Source organism: Eutrigla gurnardus, assembly GCF_963514095.1.
Source record: "Eutrigla gurnardus genome assembly, chromosome: 6".
In the NCBI taxonomy this organism is placed as follows: domain Eukaryota; kingdom Metazoa; phylum Chordata; class Actinopteri; order Perciformes; family Triglidae; genus Eutrigla; species Eutrigla gurnardus.
The window spans coordinates 30,591,516-30,617,977 of record NC_139920.1 but is presented as its reverse complement, the minus strand read 5'-3'; the positions used below and the strand labels follow the sequence as shown (position 1 = coordinate 30,617,977).

The window sequence follows — 26,462 nt, the reverse complement described above, 5'->3', positions numbered from 1 at the left end:
GATCGTAATGGACGACACAGGGTCTAACCCCGCCCCCAACTCGTACCTCCATTTATCGCTTTGCTTCTTGGTTGTCGTTATGCAAATAACTTTAGCCCGAAGCTAGACAGCCGAGTCTCAGCGTTGCCCTGGCTGGTGATGCTCAGATACCATGCAAACATTAGCAAGAACACCCTAGGGCTTCCTTTCATCATCTTCCTATTGACCAATAGCTGACACATTGCTATCCGCTGTTAATGTTACTCTCCGCTCGGCCCATATGCAACTTGTGTGATGTGTGATGATATACGTTCTAGATCCCCCCCGACGTTCTACCAGGATGAATTACAAAGTGAACGAGGAGAGTTTCACTGGGATGGAAGCTGATAGAATGGCTTACTTTGCTCCACGTTTAGCATGTTCCCTCCGTCTCTCCGTGTGCTTTCAGGGAAATGCGTCACCGTTGGCTATTGGGGAGCTAATCAATGAGCTCTCATCAATATCCCCCTTTCATCTGGCTCCCCTTATCAAACCCTGCTGGCCCTGCATTTACCAGGCAGAGGAGGCATGTTTGCTGATGTGCAGAAGGCCACCGTGTAGGAGGCGTTCAGTAGATGTTCAGTAGACGGAGGTTCTCGTCCTTGACCTTCATCCGAATGGAAAACAGAAGCTACACTTTCAGGACCATCGTGACTTGAACATATATATTCATGTGGTTCATGGTTCATGGTCGTGCCTGGTGCAGACCATGAAGTGCAGAAGTGCCGTTGTCGGCACCCTACCTGAGCCACGCTTCGACATAATCCTCTTTCAGCTATTTCTTGAGGCTCCAAGTGGAGTTCTGTTCTCAGCCCTCGCCGGTTACGGAGCGGGGGTGGGGGAGGGGAGGAGGGCTTTCTGCTGGAAGTACACGAGTCAGGAAGCGGCACATGTTGCTTTCTCCCTTCTCCAATCTGTCACTCCGCTTCCACATTCTGTCTCATCCTGAGCCCGTCTGCACTCACAGACGTGGAGAACATTTCTGTTGTTACACACAAAGCCGTGATCCCGCCGTCGTCCCGGTAACATTTCGCAGGTTAACGACTAAGTTTTAACTGCTGTTGGTTGAAAGCTGCACCTGACCTTCGATCTTCTGTGCAGTTGGAGTCTCAAGGCTCAAGCTATGGCTTAGTGGCCCCCAGACCCCTTAGACCCATGTATGTATATGTGTGTGTGTGTGTGTGTGTTCTTGACCCCTCAGCCAGCCGAGATGGTTCAGTCCAACCATCAATTACATTAGCTTATGATATAGAGTAAGGCAGTATTTTATCAATGCCGTTCCAAGCTTCATCTCGTGTTGCCTCATGAAATCAGACTCTGGTGAAATATGAGACTGAACAGCAGCTTTCACTCGATGGTATTGAATGGGCTTCGTAATGAACACTCAGGGAGACAACATGACGTACTCATTTTGTTTTTATTTATTTATTACCTAAAAAAAGAAAATGTTCTATCACAAGTCACACTGAAATGTATTGCTTAAGAAAAAAATATATTCATATATTTTTGATTTTTTTTCCTTTTTTTTCTTTTTTTCGGAAACGTATTTGTTCCCATTATATTCCACCAAAAAAAAAAATCGGACACTAGCATTAGCTGCTGCTAATGTCCCGACAACCTTCTCCCCCGCTTAAAAAAAATGCACAAAGAAATACATAATTCACAGTTACCATTTTGGTTTCATAAATTAATACAGTCACACATGTGCTACACCGGTCTAGAGCTAGAACATTGTAAATTGTATTCTTGAATCCTGTTATTTTCAATAGTTGGCTACAAGAAAGAACAGGCAACTTAAATGACGTGATCAGAATTCCACCAACATACTGTTTTTTTTATCCTCTCTGTAATGCTTTTGTCATCTTTTTTGTTTTGTTTCATCTTTTTGAGTTTCACACAGAAGTGAGGCACACACAGAGTATAGTTCATACATATACAAAACAAAATTAAATAAAAAATTTGGGAGGGGCAGGGGATGAATTGTCCATTAATAATGTGTCCAAGGAAACAGGAAGTGCATGTAGTCTGGAGTCCTCAGAGGACCTTTTTCTTATTCAGGGCTGTTTCTCGCCATCCGGGTACTGCGGTGTAACCTTCCCCAGCTGTCCACGTTACACAGATTTGGAGGCTTTTTGCAGCTTGTTGGTGGGGAGGGGCAGAGGTAAGAGGGACATGAGGTTTGGGACAACAGAGACCCAACAAGCATGGCGACACAATGGAGAAATGGGACAAAGACTGTATTTGAGCAACAACACCAAACGCTTGAATAGTATCCGATTCGCTCAAACAAGCTTCAACCCTAAAATCTACGACTCCCTGCGGCTGCGAATACAACAGTCCCGTGTATCAGCCGCTGAAAACCAGCTCGAGTCCGACACCGACACAGCGAGGGCGACATTTTTAAGGCACAGAAGCCTTGACATAATAGAGACTCCACCAGCTAAAAGCACATAACAACAGATGCCCAGTGTCCTCAGTGACAAAAAAACGGTCCGACAACGATGCACACAGAAAGTTAAAAAACCAAACAAAAACATTCCCGCCCCCATTGTCCCCAAGTGTCTCATTTTTTTAGTGAAAGGTAAGGCCACTTAAAAAAAAGATGAGGTTCACCGAAAAAAGGTAATCTCACTGCAATCTCTGGGAGTGCAATTGTGGTCGGGTGGTGGATCGGACAGACGGGTGAAGAGACGGACCGGTGCTTCTCTTGGAGGTTTGAATCCGCCGGTCTCCGCCGGTCTCCGCCGGTCTCCCGACAGTTTGTAGGCGGTCTGGGCTCCTCCAATCACAGAGGAGGGTCAAACGGCGTTCGGTGGGGAGTGGAGAGAGAGTCAGGTGCTCTTTGCTCATCATCATCATCATCTTCATCGTAGCACAACAGGAATGTTCAGTGCTGAGCAAGACGCGAGTCCACACGTAACTTCATCTGTTTTGGTTTTGCGTGGTAATACTTTAGCAGGACGCCGTTGTTCTAACATTGAAAACAAACAAAAAAACCTAACCAACAAAAGCAGCATTGTTTTATTTTCTTCACAAATTCATGCATGTTGTTAACCTTCATTCCCACAGCACCAGTTTTTTTTAAGTTTCTTCCATCAATAGAAAAAGGATCAGTGTAACTCACACTTCTGCATGCAAAGAAAAGTCACTTTCCCCCATCGCTTCCACCCCATGTTTCTTTTTCAGAATTTTTTTCTCAAGTCCCCATGTGTAGCAGCAAAACTGTGAAAGGCCTAACCTGATATGTCAACGGATGTACTGGTGGAGGCACTAGATAATGATGCTGGATACAGATCACACTTCTTCTCCCTCATTTGCCAATAAAAAAATGAAAATAGTCATTATAAAGAGGACTTAAAGGAACCAACTTCAAACTTGATGTTTTATCCTGTTGGGATATAAAGTCGTGGCCCGTGCGTTCACTGCAGTTTTGAGAAACTACGGGGTTGTTTGGGAGAAGACGGACAAAAACACGGGGGTATTCTAAATCGATTTACACTAAAGTCAAACGTACACGCACCCTCATAAACCCTTTGCCAATCGTCACATTTATGTACACAAACTAATGCAAACCCTCAACATGTCCGTTCAGGTCTGTCAGACATGAGGCGGCTGGATGAAGTTGAGATTTTCCGTATCGTTTGTTGTGGCTGAGCGGTAGTCGGCCGAGCGCTGCTGCTTTTTGAAAACAGCAGATAGGAAGAGAAATAAAAAATATATTCATTCTTTTTCCATATACATTTTTAAAGATTTTAAAATCCTCTAAAGCACTTTCTGTTAATATTAATTCAGTTTTTTACTCGTGAGTCATTCCTATCGATACCATAAGTCACTGAGATTGATATCAATACTTCCATTTTTTGTTAACTTGATTTCAGGCCACGCCTCCTCCTTCTTGCACACATTGACCAGCTGTTATAAATCAAGAAATGTGCAAATCAACAACTACTTTGAACTGTAATATGAAAACCTGAATGCTTTGTGAACAATGCTACATATTTGTTTGTTTCTTATAAAATATAATATGTTTCAAAATGGAAAAAAGAAAGTTGAACCGCCTCGTAACAGGTAGAAACTAGACTCTGGTTGGTGAGCTTTGAGACCGGTAAGAATGCCCGTTGGATTAATCCATAGTTCGGCGGTTCTGCCATTCTTGTGAAGAGGAAACACTGAGGCCTCTGGTGCTCCTGTCGCATTAATAAGTCCAGTGTGGATCTCTTCATTTCTGTCCAGAGTGCGTTAAAAAAACTGAAAAATCATAGAAAAGAAACCCCCCCACCGCCACCACCACCCACTGAATTCTGCTATGCTCACGTTCAGGTATGTGTCTGTCACCGTTAAACGTCTCGTACGCTGTCGAGTCCGGTTGCTGCCCGTCCCGGTCCAAACGTCAAAAGAAAGTTTGCTTGCCGTTTTTTCAGAAAGGGATTAAAAGTCTGTCGGGAGGGAAATCACGTGATGTCGGCCACGAGGACAGCTTTCCTACAGTTCTGTGTCCCGCCCTCGCCGACACACTCCCTCTAAATATATCCTAAATCCAGAGCAATGCTATTTTGCACATCGTTTGAATCCGTCCGCCCCGTCGCGTGGGATCGCACGCTTCAGGCCATGACGAACTCGGACTTCAGGTCGGCCTTGACGTCGGGCTTCCACACCGAGTCGTCGAAGTCCAGGTCCAGGGAGCCCTCGCTGGACATGCTGCTGTTGCTGTTGCTGCGTCCCGCCTTACGATTGGGCAGCCACTGATAAGGGGCGCGCTGGTCCCGCCTCGCCTTCCTGCGCAGGCGCTTCTGCTGCATCAGCAGCTGCAGGCGTTCCACCTTGCAGCGAGTCGCACGGTTCTCGGTCTGGCGAACGCGGTCACCTGGACAAAAAGAGAGGGAGGGGGCGTGGTCAGTCGGGTTTGTTTACACTGAAGAGAATTAACACCAACTTAAACATAAACCAGCGTTGGGAAGGATGTCAATATATGTGTGTGTGAGTGTGTGTTTAGCAGGCAGCAGATAAAGCAACACAGCCTTGACATTCCCTTGGCTCTGACACACACACACACACACACACACACACACACACACACACACACACACACACACACACACACACACACACACACACACGTGCACCATGTGCACCATGTGGAATGTGCTGCTTAACCTCCCCCACTGTGCCTCATTAGCCCCCTCAGTGCTATTCCATCCCCTTATCACAGAGCGGGGAGACCTTCTTCGTCTCCTTGAGAACCAATAGCAAGGCCAAGAACACACAAGCACAAGCCAGAGACGACACATTCGGATCGCTTGCCTCTTGATATCTGCGCACGTAATTGCGTATGACATGCCTCAGTGGCTGGACGTGCTGCTAAGTGCATTTCTAACTGTTGATGTGCCTATAGGAGGATCCGGTCTCGGGGGACAGGCCTCGCATCGCTTGGAATGCTTTCCTGCAGTGGCCGAGTCGGGCCTAATTCCATTTCTGCGTATATTCGGGGGCTTGGAAGGAAGGGAAGGCGACCGCAATCTATTAGCCAGCTCCATTAGTATCTGTCTGGGAATTAAATAATTAAATAATGGGCTAGAATGTCAATAAAGTGAAGCGCAGCGGCCTCCTCTGCCACACACCACACACACACACACTCGCATTCGAGCACATCACGTATTCACACAAAAACATTTCACAGTGTGTATACTCGTGCACGTACACACAAGGTTGCAGGTGCACACACACACACACACACACACACACACACACACACACACACACACACACACACACACACACACGGCAGCAATAGCCGCAGTAGCTTTTAACGTGGATCGATGGCAAATTAAAAAGACATTGATTAAACCTTAGCTCTAGTGCAGCCATCCATCTCGGCCCGGACAACGCTATTGGCTTTCAATAGAAAATGCAAGCGAATGGAAATTGTAAGCGGAGAGAGAGAGAGAGAGAGAGAGAGAGAGAGAGAGAGAGAGAGAGAGAGAGAGAGAGAGAGAGAGAGAGAGAGAGACGGGGAGAGATGGTGTTTTTTCTGCTATTTTTTTTCTTTATTATGGCTGTAGCTTCCCACTCTCAGCTCATTGACCCAACACCCTCCACCCTCTTCTCTCTCTCTTTCACCCCCACCATTCCACCCCTCACACACACACACACACACAGAGTCCCCCTCCTCCCAGCTCTTGCCCCATATCTCCCCAGAGACAGCTAGGTGGGGCAGTGTGAAGAAGCAGGAGGCGAGAGGTGGAGGGGGGGAGGCTTGGGGAGCAGGCGGGCATTATGGGTTGAGGAATTCCTCCCCCAGGGGTGAGGGGGGGATAGAGGACAGAGGGTGGAGGGTAAAGGATCAGCCGTAGGTGGCAGTTTCCCCGAATCGATTGTGCCCTCCTCTGCTCCATCGGAATGAATCCCGGACTCTGTGTGGGCTTAATTTACCTCTTTCTCTCATTTGCTTATCGGATCGTGCCGTTCAGACCCCTTTTCCTCCCGTTTTAAATATTCAGCGCCGCCTTGCAGTGCATACCAAGGAACTAAACTGGCGTCGAGCAGCCGTGATGCTGCGTTTCCAGAGCAGAACGGGAAGAGCTCACAGAAAGGGATCCTTCTTCACAGAGACACTTCCTGCCAATGTGTTCTGTGCCGATACAAGCGTATGTGTGCATCCAGATGTTGTGTGCGAGGGCAGCGTGTCGCCTCCAGAGAACATGGGTTTATACCAAAAGGAGGAGGAAGGGGGGGGGGGGGGGGGGGGGGTTCTCCTACATTAGAGCCATTGTTCCGCTGCCTCAGCTCCATGTGACATCCACATACGCCGCCGCGAGGCTTTGTTCCCTCTCTGGTCCTCCCTCTTCCCCTCATTCCCCCTGCTCTGCAAACCCGCCCCTCGCCTTGTGTGGAAATATGGCCGTACACAATGAAACGCCACGAAAGCCAACACACGCCGCCATGCGACGGGGGAAAACCTCACCAGTCTATAAGGTGTACACACGGTGTGAGGGCAGTGTGATGGTCCTCCAGGTCACGGCCATAGACTCTGCGAGGTCTCGGAGCATGTGGAGCTACACCAGCCTTTGTGTGTGTGCATGTGTGGCCATTCATCAGCGTCACTGCCGGAGCCCTGGGCGGCCGGCCGGACACAGCTGGCCGCTCGGATCTCCACACTATGTTTATGACAGTAGGGCTATTATTAGGGCTGGTAAGTAGGACAGACTACACACTTATAGAGATACACACTGGCTGAGCCAAAGCCTGGAAGCACAACCTTCAGGTTGGACGTGAGCACAAGAACCATGGAGGACCCAGAGAGTGGTGGGTAAGAGACATAGGGAATGAATGAGAGAGAGGGAAGCCCGGCGTGACACAGGAGACCCGCAGTGGAAGATATCCAATAGACGACGGGCAGAGAGGAAGGAAACACCAGTCTCTTGTGTTAACCGCTCCCTAAAAACTCAACGCTGAGCATCTCTCAAGACTTTGGTAGCCGAGCGCTGCAGCGGAAACCGACGGGGAGAGAGAGAAAGAAGGGGTGATCTATGAATAATCGATGCGTCAGTCAGTTTTTCTTGCCTTTGAGCCCAGCAACACAGCCAGGACTGAGATGGGAGGGGGGAGGAGGAGGAGGGGGAGAAAGGGGGAGATGGGGGCTGCAGTGTGCAGGACGCACCAGGAGATTAAAGGAGCTTCTCCTTTTATTGATCGTATAAAGATTGGCCTTCATTTGCAGTTGTCTTAGTGCTGCTGTTTGTTTGTTTGCTTGATAAGTCTTGTGATCTGGCAGAGAGAACGTAGTTGCTCAGCATCAAGGGGAAGAGGGGAGGGAGGGGAGGTGAAAAGGGGGAGAGAGGAAGAAGAGAGAAAATCCCACTGCAGTCCACAGTCCTCGGCTTCCTCTGGCATCACTACGTTCATGTCATTACAGCGGCGGTATTTCGACATTACGGGACAGTAGCTACAGCGTTCAGAATCGGTCCCGAGGCTCAAGTGTTTTAGGACGTAGTCGTTTCAGGGCCTGTTTTTCTATGCAAAGTCTGAGTTGAAGCTGAACACCATGAAACCAGACCAACGAGAAACCCCACCACAGTTCAGCCACAGAAACGGGAAACCTGACGGGATGAAAGCCAGCAATCAATTAAGCACAACTTATCAGACACAATCTAATATGAGCATTCTGACAGCCGGTGAAAGGGTATCGACATCCTGCAGGGACACGAGCTCTTCAATGACTTTTAGACTTCATTTGCATTCTCTCTCGCTCGCTCGCTCGTTCTCCTTGTCGACAATGGAAGGGCACCTGATGTGCTTGGCTGGCTCTGCCGGAGAGCTCTGCCGGAGAGCTCTGCCGTTCGTCCCGGTACCGGGGAGCTCGGTGTCACATCCCCGGGTGTTTGTGAGGAGGACGGAGTAAAGCCGACCGGTGGATGATGTGCAGTGCATCGGCTCAAGCGGGTCAGGGCTTAAACACAGGACTCAATGAGGTTAAGGCCGAAGGAGCTTTCCCTGCGCCTCCCTCCTCCTCCCTCGGCTTGCCACAGTCCCAGCCAGCACGAAGCTAACGTGACCTGACAAATGGCAAGGGGACGGATGGGGGTGAAGGGATGTGGAAGGGAGAGTAAAAAGGGAGGGGGAGGTGGCGTTCCGAGCTAACTTTGCCCCTCTGTGTGCCTGTGCTGAAGTAAGGCAGCTGCAGTGGGAGGGGGACTAAAAGGCAGCCCTATAATCCCATCGCCCCCCCTCCTCTGCCCCACAATGGCTCAGCCCGGTGCCCTCCCTTCAGCCCCTGGCTCCGGCCCCCGCACAATGGGCTTGGCCGGGCAGGGGGGCTGAAGGGAGGGGAGGGGGGGGGTCCACCCTACTCAGTAAAGGAATTTAGCTAACAATCATCCTGCCAGGCCACGCTAAAGCCCTCCTGTTCAAATCCAACACCAGTCCTGGGCGGACAAATCCCCACTCAGCAGTACTATGCAGCAAAGCCGTGAAACCAAGCCAGTCGCCAAAGACTTTAACCAGGCGCTTGTGGTCGTGTGTGTGTGTGTGTGTGTGTGAGAGAGTGTGTGTGTGTGTGTGTGTGTGTGTGTGTGAGAGAGTGTTCAAGCTCTTTATTTACGCTCGTCTTCTCCCCCTTGCACATGAACTTGCAGCAGAAAGGGTAAAGGCTCTCAGGAGACAGCCCGGCTATGTGACATTTTCAAGAGGCTGTTTCAACCCGAGTTTGACTGTCGAGACACACACACACACACACACACACACACACTCGGGCAGATGAGAACTTCAGGTTTTTCCTGTAGCTGAATGAAGGCAGGTTTCTGTGAAGCAGAGTTAAGCCGCCGCGTTAAGTCCAGTAAGTCTTCCATCAGGTGTCGGGCTGATAAGACTGAGAGCGCTTAGTCATCGGCTTCCTTCCACCATGTGGAACGCGATGCAAAGCAGACACACAGCCGCCGTCCACGCCAACGTCACGTTCACTGTCTCGGCGGGCTGGACCGAGAGCTCGCTGGACGGTTACGCATCGCATTCTGGAAAGTGTACAGTGAGCAGGAAGGTGGAGCGAGGCAGCCAGACAGGCTGTTTCCCTCTTCCTCTGCCGTTGGTGAAACAGTGGGCAGTTGGTAGACTGATGGACAGGATATAAACACCCATGTGATGAATGGAGGCTTAGTGTTGTGGTTTTAACATCCCCCCTTCCTCCTCCTCCTCCTCCTCCTCTCTGCCCTCTACTTCACAAAGCAAATTCTTTTCAGAGCTGCATTTCGGAATAAATCTATAAAAAGGCCAAATGAGCACAGACAATGTATTGATGCACAACACAGACATGGGGAAGACGGAGAGATGGATTTTACAGACACGGCTGTGGACAGCAGAGGGGCTGAAACAGCAGCGAGTGTCGATGAAGAGGAAGATGAGGGGAGGGAGAAGAGGGGAAGGGTGGGATTTGTGTGTGTATATGTATTTAGTCGGGTGTAATGGTAGTTTGTTTCCTTATGTGACATCCTTTCTGTACGCTAGTTGTTGTGAGCTTAGCATGCTAGTTGGTTTAACCCATGACAGACATTTGTGTGAGTTATTTTATTTTTGTATTTAATATGCCAGTATGAATATGAATGAGAATTGTGGCCAATGAGTGACTGTTTGTTTTCTAAATACATGAAAAAAATGTTATTTTCTGCAATACTTTGTTTTCCGTATTGTACCAAAAACATCCCGAACCATCACCTAAAAACAAGAGTTGCGTACCGAACCGTGTTGTTTTCGTACGGCTGCACCCGTAGTATGTAGTTGTGTATGTAGGTGAAGGAAAGGTGAGCGAGGAAAATAAGCCTGTTATTCAAACTGTTCCCTCAACACCTATGAGGCACCAGGGTGACCAAAAGAATGCCGGTTTATCCGTGTTCAGTTGCTGAAACTAAAACACTCCATTATCTCTGCAACCAAAGGTCGTAAAACCAGAGACAATATGACAATAGACATGTAGACTCTTGCCTTGTCAAACAAAGGACAACACTGGACATAAATGACTGGACCCTCCCTCGCAGACTATTCAATAAGAATCTACCAGCCGCTCCACCAAAGGCTAGCTCGATTTCCTCCACGGGAGATAAGGAGGCAGCAGAGGACAATGCCGTTTCTCTCGGTGCAGTCAGTCTATCCTTACACCATTGGCTGAATGTTATCGCTGCTGGACATCTGTCTGACACTCCACATCCTGTGTCTCTGCGAGGAAAGGGAGGTTTTAAAACACCGGCGCGTGAACGGTATCGTCTGAACTCCGGCACCTGGCCCGTCCCAGGCCTTGGGCATCGTGGGTATGGAGGTTTGTCCAGCCCATACATGCCCTTCTTTAAGAGCCAGGTTAAATCACCCAAAGCCTAATCTAATCTAAACATAGCCCAGCCCAGGCTGGAAGGGGTAAACCTATCTCCTTGGTGCACAAAAACAAAGCCATCTCCGCTGCCTGACAAGTGAAGCCTGACTGAACAGGTTTGGAGAAGCTTGTATTGCATTACTAAGCAGCCAGCCCCCACCCCCAACCTCCACCCATCTCTTCCTCTTCTCCTCTGCATCAAAACCCCAGAGGAGATGGGTTTTTTTGTTCTTTAATCAGACATTTATGTTCTTGCTTCGTCAGTATTTTAAAGATGAAAATAAGTGCTTGAACAAGGCAAAGGTGCCAAATAGTCCCAAAAGAACCGGGAACTAACCGCAGCATGCGATGACAACGAAAAACCACACAAAAGATGACAATTAACACACAGGAACACACGCTAGCAAGCAGGGAGGTGCTGCAGGAAGATGCCTCGAGGGACACACTTAACGTGTGCGAGTGTGTTTGACTTGTTGGCATGAGCGGAGGCGGTGTGGAGTCACTCACCCGGTGGTTTGCACATGCGGATCTGACTCTGGCACTGCACCAGTGGATGGAGAGTCGGCGGAGGGCTGCTGGGGATGCTGGCGGGCACAGAGGTAGCTTTGGCAGAGAGGCCTGTCACGCCAGCAACTTGGGGCGAGGGAGGCGGCGAGGGGGCCGGGGAGGTGGGCGAACCACACTGGGTCTGGTATCGGAGCTGGGTGAGGGAGGGGGGCATGCCCTGGTAGTGGCGCGTGGCGCTCAGGAGGTCGTTGAGGATCTGCAGGATGGTACTGATATCTCGTCTGGGACGCCCAGTGCTGTCCTGGCAGTTTGGGTGCAAAGTGCCTGAGAGAGAGAGAGAGAGAAAGTGTTATGCAAGGGTTTCAGGCCGTTCCTACATCCACATGGCCGCTGCAGACCTTCAGACCAGACACAGGAGAATGTTTGCTTAGAGCAGCAATGCATCAGAAATATATAATGTCGTATGAAATGTGCTATATAAATAAACGTGGCTGGACTAGTGTCCTCTCACCTGAAAAGGTCCCTGAGAAGACTCCGGGAGCATGGTTGACGAAGCTCTCAATGATGGCGCCGGGCTTGCGGGAGCGCGTGGAGGGACTGCTGCCGCTGCTGGAGCTGCTAGTGCTGCAGTTAGCCTGCAGGGGAAAACATGAAGTAGCAGGAAGTTAGGCCTCGGGGCATGTCGAAGCGGAACACATGTACAGAACCATGTCACATACTGTGCTAACATAAACATCACAGATAGCATGTCTGTAACTGGTATTGACGGCCACACAAAATATGGCTGCATGACTTTGATCACAATTGTTTGTTGATCTGAGATACTTTTTTTATTGCGCTTTCATGATATTCACACTTAGACACAACCCTTTTAACTGTCAATAATGCAGGCGATCCTGTTGTACTGTAATAAATATTGAGTTAATTGTGCAACCCTACATATATACCCCTTCTACATATAGAGTATATGAGGTGAGTGCTGTCCTGAGGACACTTGTGTGCCGTAAGTGACCTTTACTTGGGGGTGTTGTAAATACTAGCAGAGCGAGAGCAGGAAAACTGAGCTTTCTGCCATACTAAAGCCCCAAAGCAGTCGGGATATCTTGTTACCTCTAACCTGAGAGAGACCAAACTTAGCAGCGCTGTGACTTCACCTTTATCTAAACTTGGATCTCTCAACTGACATCTGAAAGTGAAATTGAAACCCAGGCAAAGGTCTCTGTGTTTGTGTGCGTTACACGTGTGAAAGCCTAATGAGGAATAGCCGTTTCCCTTTCCTCACTACTAAAACCGGCCCGTCTGTTTTTTTTTTCTTGTTGTGAACCGTCTCTCCCACATAGTCCACTAACATCTGGTTCTTATTCGCCGTCCATAGGCTGGAGCATGTGGGACATAGAGAAAGTATAAACGGCAAATGTGGCCGGCGGAGACGAGTTAAGTGTGATTGTGTGTTCAGAGTCATCCAAAGTTCAATAAATGGTTGTAAAGGTTAATGATACATGATTGACAACACTGAGAATAATGATCAGTGATTCATTAAATCTGCCTCCATTTGAGTCTTATTGTCAAGCCAGTTGACGTGTGTGTGTGTGTGAGTGTGTGTGTGTGTGTGTGTGAGTGTGAGTGTGAGTGTGAGTGTGATGGCCTGTTTGTATGAAAATTGGGAACTCCAGTGATGACTAAGTGCACTGTGGTTTGGAAGCACAAACACACATTACATGCAAAACCCTCTCCAGACCTGAGTAAACCACGAGTTTGTCCTCCCGCTGCTGGGCTGTACCACTAATCTAATCAATGAAATGGAGGGTGATTGAGTTGCATGCATGGCCCTCAGGTCAATCGTTCATAACCCATCCCCCGCCATTGTTCATTCACAAGAGGGTTAAGTGCCTGAATCACATCAGTGTAAAAGTTAGTAAGTCAGTAAGACGGGGCAGATAACATCTAAAGAAAATCCTGATTACTAAGGATATTTGTGAGACTTACTTCAGGGCAGATGACCGGGGCTACAGGGCTGGCCTGGCCGACGTCGTTGCTGGGCTGGCTTGAGGAAGGCTGGTGGTAGTGGTGGTGATGGTTGTGATGGGCTGGAGAGCGGAAGAGACCTCCAGGGATGTTGGACGGGCGAGGGGAGGCAGGTGGAGGAGGGGGAGTAGGGGGGCTACAGTGAGCGGAGGAGGGCGACTGGTGGTACATGGGTGGGAGCGGCTGGTGGTGCGTGGAGGGCAGGGGGAAGGAAGGGGAGACTGGGGAAGAGGGGGAGGAAGGGACCAGGTGAGGCTGGGACAAGTGGGGGCTGGGATGACTGTGTGGGTGATGGGGGTGGTGGTGGTGGGAGTTCGGGTGAGGGTGGGGAACGCGGGGCTGCCCCGTAGGGTGTCCCGTGGGCTGTCCCGTAGGGTGTCCCGTGGGCTGCCCCGTAGGGTGTCCCGTGGGCTGCCCCGTAGGGTGTCCCGTGGGCTGCCCCGTGGGCTGTCCCATTGCCGTCTCCGCGTTGCCCCGGGTGATGAGGTGCCTGTGCTGGAGCTGGGCACCGCCGGACTGCTGCGCCGCCAACTGGAGCTGGACGAACATCATGTGATCACCGACACGCAGTGCCAGGGTGAGGGGAGAGCGGCCGGACAGGAAGTCACTGACCTGCAAGTAGGAAAAAAAGAGCATCTGAGGAAATACGTTCACATACTTTTACAGAATAGTCACCAAATTAACCCTTTGACACTTCCTTCTGCAACCATGGGACGATCTTCCCAACCCACTGAGCTACAGCCAGCCTCACAAAAAGTGTTGCCAAACTACAAAGAAACTAAATAAGCAACACATACGTGACGTGTTGGTGCAGTCGTATTTGCAAACCGAGTCTGCTTCCACATTATGTGCTGAAGGCCGAAGCCTTTCAAAAGAGAAGAACTCCCCCACACATATTGACTTCCTCCTTTGTAAATGAACAGCCTGCACCATGGATGGCAGTTAAACAGCACACAACAGAGCTTTGAGCTCCCCCTCTCATAGAGACACAGACACACCACATTAGGCCATCATGCAATCAATCACCATTCTGTAACACTAGCCTATTTACATGTGCTGGGGAGCAGGGGATGAGGAGGCCTATTGGAAAACGCACACAAATAGCGCTCCAATCTCGCTCGCCTCCCACTGCCCTCAGTCCGTTCTTAGTCAGCACTGTCATTCAGCTCAGAGACAGAGGCCACCCTTCTGTCTGGCCTGGGGCCTGAAAAATCAGTCCCACGTCCAGGAAACACACCCCGCCTGCCTCTCAAACACAGAATGGCCGATTGTCCGCGGCGGATCTGGAAGGGCTGCCCATTTTTGGAGCTCTGGCAACGGCTAATAGGAGCCAAGTGTGGAGGCCTTCGCCGTCCCACCCGTGGCCCGGATGGACTCGCACAAGCACACACACAGGATAGTCGAGTTTGTCACGACTTGGCTGGAGGATTCACACTGAACAACAGAAGTTCTCTTGTCCTCCTCCCGCATGCCTGCGGCTCCGTCGCTGTGTCGCCACTCACTTGAAGTCTGTGCGTGTCGGTGGCTGTTTATTTGCGAGTCATTCGGGGGTCAGAAAGACTCTTTTTGGGGGTCTTGAAGACAGTAAATGACATCTCAGGTTCCCCCCGAATAGAAGCAAACAGAAAAGAACCAGCTCTGGCTAACACAAAGTGACGCCTCTGTCGAAATGGTTTCAACAACCAGCCTGTGTGCTTTCAGTCCCCAGAGGGAAGTGGGGGTGGGGGGGCAGAAGGATAGAAGCAGCACCGAAAAGGGCAGGAGAGCACAAAGAGGCCGGGAGATGGAGTGAAAGAAATAATGACAAAGCAGAGAAAACAAGTAATAGAGACTTACATACAAAGACAGCACAAGAGAGCAGAGGCCTCAGCCCCTCCAGACCCTGCAGCCTTTGGAGTGTGCTTGTGAGACGGAGGCCTGTAGTTAACCCTGTGAATCACCAGGCTCTGCCCTCCATCACTTCTCTCCCTTTTCTTCTGCTTATTTATTTCTCTATCGACCGCTGCCTCCCTGTTGCCAGGGTGACCTTTGCACATTGGTATTGACATGGCGTGGAAAAGGAGGACGGAGGCAGAGGAGAGGCAGGTGAAAGGACGAGGGGGGTTGGGATGATCCGATCGGCTGCGTTTCATGTAAATAATCCAACAGCTAAAGCGGCAGCAGAAATCGTAAAAGGATGCTGCTGGATCCACAGAAACTCCACCTTTCACAGTGTTAACTCAGTGACTAATGGCTTGTTGATGGTCCGGTCCACCTCATGATTACACTGTCATGGTAAGACAATGAAGCCAGCGGGTGGGTGAAGTGGGGAGGAGAAGAGGGCAGGGTGCTACCTGAGATGCCTCGGGGAAACTCCGTGTCTGTTTGAGACCTCGGGGGGAGGCGGAAAGTAATGCAAAAAAAGGTGGGGGAGGAGACGCCGACTGTCTGTGACTGACAGCTGTCAAGAGAATGAGTCGGCAGTTTGCCAACCCACAACACACACAAAGAAACATGCATACAAAGTCAGAGGCCCCCAGGGGGACCATCAAGCCGGTGTTTAGTTAAAGGGAGGGAGATGTGGGGGGAAACTGCAAAGTGACTGTTTGTATCCACGAAGATACCCAGCGTGGTTCAGACAAGTACTTACAAGTGATGTTTGGGTACTTCTTGTTCTTTTTAATCAGAATATAGTGGAACATTAAAGAGAAAATATAGACCTTCTGTCTTTGTTGGGCGTCTTCTAGGGCCTCACATGTTTTAACCCGATACCAGTGGATTTGATACCCACGGTTTGAATGGAGGATATGCGTTTCCTACTGGCTAGCTAATCTCGCCGCATCCTCCGGCTAATACGGTTAGCTCTGTCAGCACTGTTGCTGTTGTTAGGGCTGTTTGCACTGTTAGCTGCTAGCCAGTGCATATCAAACCAAGCAGAATGCTCACTCGGACCCCGGGCACTTGATTTGATCTTTGAAGAAGCTGCTGTTAAACGGACGTGTTTGTGCTTAGTCATACAGCCAGAGACCAGGACCGCCGCGGCACTTCTACGCTTCGTCGGCGTTATTTGAAGGAGGCAAATACACCGTGTGTTAATAAGGCCAGGACACAATTGTGTTCACGCTGTAGTACATATGTGGATCCCGAGCAGAATGCTTTTTTAAATTCCTTGTGATGGAATCATCCCAGATGCCAGTCAGTGTCGAGGCTGAACGTAGGCTTTGCTTCGTCGCCTGCATGTGTGAGAAAGCGAGCGAAGCAGTGAGTGACAGCAGGAGAAACAGAGAGGAGGCTTGATTACCCTTATAATGACTATTCAAACCACCGAGATGAAACCCATGTACTCCTCCTGAGCTCCCCGGCACCACATGGCAGGCTACAAATCAGCCGGGCGAGCGGTGCAAGAGATGCAGAACAGCGAGGGCCAGCCGAGGGCCCCGGCTTTTGTTGTGTTAAGGCAGACGGGGAGAAAACCAGCTATTCATTGTTCTCTTTCTGATGCGGCAGCAGTGGTATGCAAAGAGACAAGGAGCTCATGCCTGAAGAACAAGGTGTGTCTGTGTGTGCTGAAAACAACACGCAGGTGTGATTATATGCAACAGAAATGTGACGACAGCGTCTACTCGGTGACACGCAGGTGTTGATAAAGAGCTGTTCCACTTAATTGCTCCTCTTTAGCTGCTGACCCCGTAGCCGACGGTATCAACCATTTTGTTTTAGTTGTCAGGGTCCAGGAGGTGGTATTTTGTTTAGCGGGAGGCTTTGGTTGCTATGCAGTGATGGGGTAGAATATGATAAGGGGCAGCCAGGGGAGGAGGGGTGCAGAAAATGATGGAGGAAAAAGAGGGGGGTGGCATGAGAGAGGAATGGAGAAAGGATGGGGGATGTGGGCGATGGGGGTAGGGTGTCAGAGTGGTGGTGGGTGATGAAATATTCAGTGAGAGTGTGCCTCTGGCTCCTTCCTTCTTTTCCCCCCTTCTTTCGACATCTCTGGCTGACAGTTTTATTTATTGGGGTCCCTGTGGTTCAAGGAACTCATTTGCAGTCGTTCTTCCTTTGCACACTAAGCGAACTAAGGGAGGGAGATAAGGAGTGAGGGAGGAAGAGAGAGGCTGAGGGAGGGCGAGGGGAGGGAAAGATAGAGAGCGCCGGCAGCACTGAGCTGACATTCATGAACAACTGAGCAGCTTTGTGCCGGAGAAAAGAGGATTGGAGGGCGGGACTAGAGGGTGGAGAGAGGGACGCCTTAAGAGGAGGAAGCCTTTCTGGTTCCAGTGCAGCAGCTCACCTGTCGAAGCGCCTGGTTGGACGGTTCAAAAGCCTGCTTATTAACCCGCCTATCGACCTAGATGTTTTGATCGCACCGGGACACTATTGATAGTCTCTGTGCAGACGCTCACCAGCTATAGATGCAATAACAGCCTCTCAAAAGAGAGAAGGGAAAAAAATCAATGACTTGCATCATGCCCCAAATCCTAAAAGCAGCCAGGAGGGCTCTTCAAAGGCCCCATTAGAAAGATAGGCGTCTGTAATACTGCCTGATAAGAAACAGAGGGGGCAAGAGAGGACCAGCTGGCCATCACTGAGTTTGATCGGCTGAGTTAAAGGAGACATCAGAGTGGCAGAGTTCAGGATGATCAGGTTCCCGAGATAAAGCCTCCCAAAAACTGACCGGCTACCGAGCTGATCCACATGCTCATGCAAGTCTCCAGAGTCTCCAGTTCAAAGCAAGCAGCGGCGAAGAAGAAAATCCTCAGTTTCACCCGTTGGCCTGCTGCTCACACTCCTCTCCCTCCACGGAATGCCTTTACGACTTATTATCCCGATCCACGATAGAATCCTAGATCGTCCCGTCCCAATGGGTGCTACTGTGAACCATCTTTCCCTGGTGTTTTTTTTCGTACGTCTTGTTGGACTGGGTATTTTGACACACGTCCCACTGTTTCACCACTAGAGTAGGCCTGATTGACTTCATTAGCCTTGGTGGCGGCCATCAGACGTGACATCCCTGGCCTCCGTCCTCCCACGCAGTAGCCCCGGCTAGGCACGATGCCTGCTACTTAAATCACAAAAGGCTCAGCGCCGCCGGGGAATGGAAAGAAGCGACGGTCACGACTCAAAATATGGAGAAATGAGACTCCCCCGGCCGCCGAGCGAGGGAACACACAAAGACGCAGACATTAAAAATGGATGCTGCCCCACGCACATACACCAGCAGATGCAGCCACACAATGGGACAATAAAATCCCCTACGAAATCCATCTATCCCTTGATTGCCCCACAACACACCTTGATAACCTCCACCCATCCCGGCAACCCCCCTCTCCCCTCCCCACTGTGCTCTTAAGCATCACAAAGGGGATTACACAGGTGCAAAAATACTGCGTGATCAGCTTATTAATGCAATTTTCAAGGCCGGGATTTTCATGAGCGGGGGACTGAATAGGCCTTAAGATCGGCATTGTCTTCTATTCCATACACAATTTGATTTACACATCCCGCAACAAAATTAATTCCTGTAGCTTTCATTTGGGTAACAACAAAACAAATTACCATTCTAAAGAGCAAAAGAACTGCCTCTCTCATACTGCATGCATATAAAAAGCCTTCATTTCAATGGCAGCGGGAAGGACAGAGAGAGCAATAAAAACGGGGGAGGATGCTCTCATATTGACCAACAAACCGACTTGATTCATTTTTCAATTCCTTGCACTCCCAAATCCTCAATACAATTACTCTGCAGTGATTTCCAGTCGTGTCAATCCTACTGATTAACTAGCATCGAGATAAGGCGGTCTACGGCGCTGGAAAGAGAAACATATTGACCATTTGCATTGAGCTGTGTCTCTCACACACACACACACACACACACACACACACACACACACACACACACACACACACACACACACACACACACACACACACACACACACACACACACACACACACACACACACACACACACACACACACACACACACAGTCCTCCAGAATATGCCGTTTCTTGTCCTGGTAAAAAGTCCTGTCCTCTTATGTCTTGATTTCCTTCTGTCCATTATTTTCTTCTTCTCATCGTCGCAATGAACCCCAACTAGTCGTTGGAAGATATGAAACTACCATGTCACATTCCCGGCCAAGATAATTGTGATTCGGATTCGAAACGGAGCCATGTCGTTGCTCGAGGAAGAGGAGGAGGAGGACGAGGAAGGGATGAGGACAGGAGGTGCTCGTTGGCAGGAGCTAGGAAAGTAGCGGCGTATTCCGCGGGGACACGTGGAACGGCAACACAGCCTCCTCCCAAAGCAATCTGTGTTAGTGTTCAAGGCAAAATTTGTCAATCTGCAGCCTGCTGAGCCTCGCTCCAGCTGGAGATTGATTCTGAAAAGCAGAATGCGCCACCGTAGCCGAGTATGTGTGTGGGATGGAAGGGGGAATCATGGGAGGACGGGGGGAACTTAAAGAGTGACCCTCAATCATTGTTGTGTGTTTGAGGGCTTGTCAGCTGGGCAGGTTTGGTGCTCATGCTTTAAGACATGAACAAAGAGGTGGCTGCATGGGGGAAGGGCTGTGGTGGTGGTGGGGGGGGGGGGGGGTGTTAAGGGTGCCTGCCTGGTTGGCTTTTATTCTAACATCAATGTGCATCAATGAGCAAATAGTCCCTGTGTGCTGAGAGGGACACATAATCCTTCTCTTTCTGTCAAATACTGAGATCAATAGATGGAGAGCTGATGTCACTGTCAACACAAGCCCAGAAATCTGAATATTGCTTTCATTTCCCTTTCAACGCTCGTCTTGTAAGTTCACATTCATTTTACTACCGGGATCAGACGTTCTCTCATTCTCTGAACTCAATCCTCAATCCTCTTAAATACATCCTTTCAATTCTGATGTGTGTGTGTGTGTGTGTGTGTGTGTGTGTGTGTGTGTGAGAGAGAGTGTGTGTGTGTGTGTGTTCGTCCATCCGTGCATGACTGCATATGTAAGCTGAACACACAACCTCTATTTAGCAGACAGAATGAGAAGAGAGTACAGCAGGCAACTCTGCTTTGATGGGCTGTCGTGAGGCGCTGGCTTAATTCAGCTTAGATGTTGTGCAAAAAAAATGCCAGAAGAGGAATTACGGCAGACTAGGATTGTCCTCGCTGAAGAAACCAGCCGTCACGGTCACGGAGGCAGCTCGCCGGACTTCAAACCACAGCACATTTAAATGGTCGAGGCTTGGAGAGCTGTTCAGCAGAAACAAGAGAGGAGGAAAGAAAGCCTTCTCCATAATTGCTGCAGCTCCGTTTTCATGAAACAGTTTCTCTCTGACTCACTCCAGAAAAGTCTGAAACAGCCCTGGAAGCTGTCATGTTCTGCTTGGTTGGTTAGCTAGCCGTTAGCTCTACCCCCCCCCCCCCCCCCCCCCCAAGGTGATCCTCTCAGCCCCCCCTCTTCCACGAAGTCACACCACACTGGCAAGGCAGCTGATCTGAGACGTCACATGGCAAAATACAGGTGTGTTAGGGTTTAAGGAGTGGGTGAGAGGTTCTGAGAGATGATGGGGTTGACGCCCCCCCCCCCCCCCCCAGGCTATTTTTGAGTGTATGGGCATATCAGTTATCATGTCAGACACTTTTAAGAGCTAAGTGCATTGATTGATTTTTGATAGCCCCAGAGTTAGGGGAGGGAGGGGGGCGAGAGGAAATGAGGGAAAGCTTTTGTGTTCCTATTTTTCTAATCTTACTCAGATCCTTAATCTCTCTGCAATCTATATCATTCCATTCCGCTTCATGAATTATAAAGAGGAATCAATTTCTCTGGATAAAAACACAGTAAAGCAGCTTTATGCCTCTTTTTTTAACCTTTTACCCCGCTATCCGCCCGACACTGACCTTTATTTTCTCTGTGGCCACGGCTGGATTACAGTAAATATCACATCTAGATCAATGCAACAGTAATGCACTAGTAAGGGGGAAAGCAGGCGTCTCTCTTCCACACACAGCGAGCGACCTCAGTCCTCCTCGCTGTCTGGGTGCAGATAGATGTAATCACCTCCAGCATTCACAATCACAACATGTTCTGCCTCGATCCTCGCCGTCTATCAGCCTTTCAAAACGAACACGGTCCAAACCCATTCGCCACACGCAGAGGCGGTCCTGGTCGTTTGGGTATGACATCATAAAGCGTGATGAAAAACAGCACATTCATTACATCTGACTCTTAAAGAATCACTCACACACACGGCCAGGATTACCAGCAGATAAGTAGGGAATGAAGCAACGCCAGACAACAACTGTGCTATCTCCCTCACATCCTCAGATAAAAAATGTCAACTTGCGGTTCTTTGGACGAATGCATCATTCATTTCCCCATCATGTACTGTTTTGACATCAGTCACTGATGCACTTGCGTACGTCTGGAGTGTTGCCCAACGCCCGAAAGGAAGTCGTCTGAGTCAGTCAGTCAGCTGCAGGGCGTTTCATACGTCACGCCGTCGCCTGCGAGTGCACTCGGCCTTATCGCCTCTCCTCTCGCTTGCGTCCGACTGAGAACTCTTTCGCTTTACTCTCGCTATTGATCATTTGTGTGAGTCATGCCACGCTGACTCAGAGGCATACTGTCAGGAGACGCTCGGCTGTCAAGTAAGGGGACGGGGCCCCGGTTCAGGGCTTCCAGGAACCCTATGCTAATGTGTAGTGAGAAGGCTGTCATCTGATGATCCTGCAGTATGTGCATGCGTGAGAGAGACTACACTCCGTCTCCATGCAGCCACAGCACACTTCCTGGAAACCTGCCTGTGCATGTGTTCGAGCATGAAACACAGGAGGAGTGGAGACAGATCACAGATAAAGGCAGAAACAGAAAGGTGGAAGTGTGCTGCTGGTCCTCTCAGCAGCTCGCTAAATAAGCCTTTCTTGTGTGGTGTTCACCCCGGCGTCCTGCAGCGCCGTGCTCACACACACACACACACACACACACACACACACACACACACACCACAGATGTTACTAGGATACAAGGGGTGTTGCTGCTTATTTTATCCTCACGGCTCACACCAGCTCGGCTCGGCTTGTTTAAGAGGCTGAGATTAGACAAGCAAAGAGGCTTGTGCGGCCTCATCTCGTTCTCTCGGTTTCTGTCGTCTCTGCATGTTGCTCTCAGCCGAAGCGACAACCTCACATATCCCCGTGCACACACGCACACGCGCGCACACACACACACACACACACACACACACACACACACACACACACACACACACACACACACACACACACACACACACACACACACACACACACACACACACAGAAGAAGAAACATCTCTTACCTGAGTTTCTGTTAGACTCTCCAAGGCCTGCATTACTGACTGCTCGGGTCTTGATGCTTGAGACTGCAAAAAAAACCACAATTTTAATGAACTAAAAATGAGCAGTTATGTAAATAATGCTCATGTACTGCATTTGTTATTGACATCGACACCACAGCCAGCTGAGCCTTACCATTAATCCTGCTTCAACTGTTGGGACAAGTGTTAACTTGCTCCCATCAGAGATGCCGAGATCCTGGAGTTTGCCTGAACTTAGTCGCCTGAAGGGTTAGAGAGGACAAGATAATTAGACTGTGCTGACAATATCTCCTCACTTCAGACACACACAAACAGCCTTCAGCCAGGACGGGGGCAGACAGAATTCAAAACGAGTTCTGAAAAAAGAGCCGTGGGTGAAAAGCTCCATGAAAGGGAAGTATTGATTGCGCTGTCATATTTCAATTTCGAGTATAGTGGAGCTTGAGAACCGCTGGCCGTGGATATCTGGCACCGCCGCCACTCGCCTAAGTTGAGTATTTTCTGTTGCCGTTTGCAGTTCAAACGTGGAGAAGCTAAAACAAACATGCAGCCATTCTTCTTAATTGAACTGTATAACACCGGCTCCCTCTGTAATTCTGGAGAAAGTTGATACATGAATTTACTATTAAACGCCGGTGCGGTGCAGGAGAGTCTGCTCGGTACGACTGTCTTCTCCAGCCGGTCACGACGCACTAAAAGCACCCGAGCGTCCCGACTCTCCGTGAAGGATGTTTTAGGACGGCATGACCCATATTTCACCCCAGCAGCTGAACAAAGGCCGGCAGCTACCGGCGTGCTGTAGTCTCCAGGTCCAGCAGGAGGGGATTTAAAACGGGGGGTTCAGGTTTTAAAGGATGATGTGATTTATTGGGTGGGAGGGGATGGAGGCTGAAAAACAATGCTGACTGTTTGCATGCACTCCAACCGCCCTTCTCTTTTCTCCCCCCACAACACCACCTGCACTATTGTTAGCTCATTCAACCTGGTGAGATGCCTTTCAGGGCCGTAGGTTCTGGTTATTTTTGAATGATAAAGGCTTTATCTCCCCTCCTCTATGGAGTCCTGCTTTAAGTGTGATGATCTGAGTGCTGGCCAGCTCTCACCAAGGAACCTCCTGAAACCACTAAACGACCGGCTATTACCGTGTAACACTTACACCAGACCACAGCCGCCTCCACCTCCATTACAGGGAGTCAAACATCAACTATGGAGGTGCAGCAGCAGCAGCAGCAGAGTAAATGAATGACAGGCTGTCTGTGGGACTTTACTCATTAATGTTTAACGTGTTTGATTCCCTCAGCATTAGTAATCAGTCAGGCTTCAGTCTTCATAATGAAGGAGGAGGCTCCAATCAATGCAGGTCTGCAGCCGCGTCGATACTGCTCCAGTGACCGGCGCGTGAATCCGATAGTCCCGGTGGTCGGTTCCATGAATGTATCGACGACCGACGCAGCCAAGGTTGCGTCTGAAGCCCGGCCACTCATGAACCCGACCATCGGCCCCGGAGCGTGAACGCGCATGCGGTCGGTTTGTGTGTTTAATGCCGCGGAGCAGCCTCGTTATTACGCGCACCGTGCTGGTGGGTATACGGCGGATATACGGTTCTATACAAAGAAAGGCTGCAGCACGGGCACGGTGCTCTGTACTCACGTCTCTTTGTGCAGCAGAGCGAGTCGTTCCCTCGGCACCTTCAGTCTCTGCGACAGCCTCCTCTTCAGCCCGTCCACGGTCTCCTCCTGGGGCAGGGCGAGCTCGAAGCGCGTACCGGTGGTGGAGTGGATGTACAGATTCATGGAGGGCTCAGGCGGGACGGCCTCGCAGGACGAAGCCCCGCGACTGGTGCAGCTCCGGGCGCTGGGGTGCTGGTCCATCCGATAACCTGTGGTCAGAGGAGGGAGGGATGCAGACGGGTGAGCGGAGCCGGGGGTGTTTGAGGCGGGTGGAGAAGCGGGTCCCGTCGGCTACCGGCTCTTGTTCTGCTCGCGAATCAAAGAGAGCTTTCTCCCGGTTTCTTTTCACTCGAGAGTCGGAACAAAAGCAGGTCCGTCCTCCTCCGGCCGAGATCACCAGGATATTCCCCACAGGAGAGCCGACAGCACACGGCTCTGTGTCTCTGTTTGCTCGGGTTTCCTTCTCTTTCTTTGTCGACACTTTTCCCAGCAAAAGTCTCCCTAAATGCTACAGATGCAGAACGCGATGTGTGTCAGCAGAACAGACGCTCGTTTACCTTTAGAAACAAAGACTGGGATTTTAAAAAAAGAATATAAATTCCTCTCGGTGTTTTGTGAGCTTTGGATGAGAAACACACGGTCCGTTAAAGCTGCCGGTGGTTAGAGGCCGTCTCCGCTGCGCTCAACACCGCGGCAGCTCCGGAGGAAAATACCCACAATGAACCGTCGCTCGGCTCCCACTGCCACCGCCGACGCAGAGACACGCCCACCGCCCGCAGCCGGCCAATCACGGCCGAGCTCCGTCGTGGAGCGCTCCCGGTTTCAGCCAATGGCGAGAGGAGATCCACACCCACGTGGAGGGCAGGCGAGTTTAGGCCATTCATAATAAATTAAAGCATTCTAGAACAAATAATAATAATAATAATAATAGCAACGAAGTCAGCGGACAGTTTGAGGAGAACTCGAGTAAAATGTTGAGTTCTTTACTTTCTCACCTGTAACTACACTTCCTGCTTATTTGTGTCGTTTAGCTACCTTAAATATTATTCACCATTAAAACAAGCTATGAAAAGGTCTTGGTGAATCTGACGCGGGGGCTTCACAGTCCCGTATGGAGAATTAACAACAGGACAGTGTCTTCGACCTACACACGTGAGAAAGGCAAATGTAGATATGAAACATTCCTTGGTATCTATTTCACCTCGTTTCCCGGTGATAAGCAGGGAAAGCTGCACGCAAACAGTTGCAGAAAGTCTATTTCCACCATACTGGTATGTAAATAAACCGAGTTGCCCCTCCAAACACAAGCAGGGCCTTTAACACTATGAAGAAGATACTCGGTCGCCACCCAGCGGCCGAAGAAGGAACACCCCCCCTCCTCATAAAAAGAAGACTTGCAATAGTTTACTTTGTTTTTCTCTGCCATCTAAAACCACTTGTTTGTATGTTTTTAGGCTCAACTATAAACCCAGCCTGCTCTGACGTCACGCTGCGGTTTGATTGAATAATGTCGTCATTGTTCAAACATCAACTACTTACCGTCACAACTCTATTGGATGATCGTTTACAGTAATCACGTTAATACACGGAGGGTGGCTCATTTGACAGCATGCTTTTTTTATCGATCCGTCTCCGGATCGATGTGAATACGTCACAACCCGGAGCTGTTCAAAGTGACTTACCAATTATTGTGGCGAAAACTTTCAAGCTTCGCGCAAAAGCGTGTTGCGTTCCAGTGTGTTCCCCCAGCTTTGGCATGGACAGTAAACCCAAACGGCGACTATAAAAACTCTGGTTTAATCCAAACGCCTGGATATCCAAAGAGAACGGTTGTGTTTGCGCGTCCGGCCGGTGGTCGTTCCGCACCGGTGATCGTTACGCACCGGGGACGTTCGGAGACGCAGTAAAGTGCGCTGTTGGCGCGCCGGCGTCTCCTCGGTGTGGAGAGGAGCGTGTGGAAGGTGAGACGCCTCTTAACGGGCTGCTCTCGGATCTGGGTGGAGGGAAGTGTTCTCCTTCTGTCGGCGTGTGATTTTTAAGGTGGCCCCGCTCCTCCGCGACCCGCCTCCCGCGTCCG

At 50.0% G+C, this 26,462-nt stretch overlaps 1 protein-coding gene across 1 annotated transcript; it reads right to left on the bottom strand.

The window, feature by feature from the left end:
- Positions 1-1,416: 1,416 nt before the first annotated feature.
- midn (midnolin) lies at positions 1,417-26,462 on the bottom strand. Its single transcript, XM_084010826.1, has 8 exons — positions 26,068-26,462; positions 24,366-24,594; positions 22,870-22,957; positions 22,698-22,760; positions 13,364-14,014; positions 11,889-12,012; positions 11,378-11,701; positions 1,417-4,882 (listed from the first exon to the last, which is right to left on the bottom strand). Exons 1-8 carry the CDS (start codon positions 26,141-26,143, stop codon positions 4,620-4,622), a joined length of 1,818 nt encoding a protein of 605 aa, XP_083866952.1. The 5' UTR covers positions 26,144-26,462; the 3' UTR covers positions 1,417-4,619.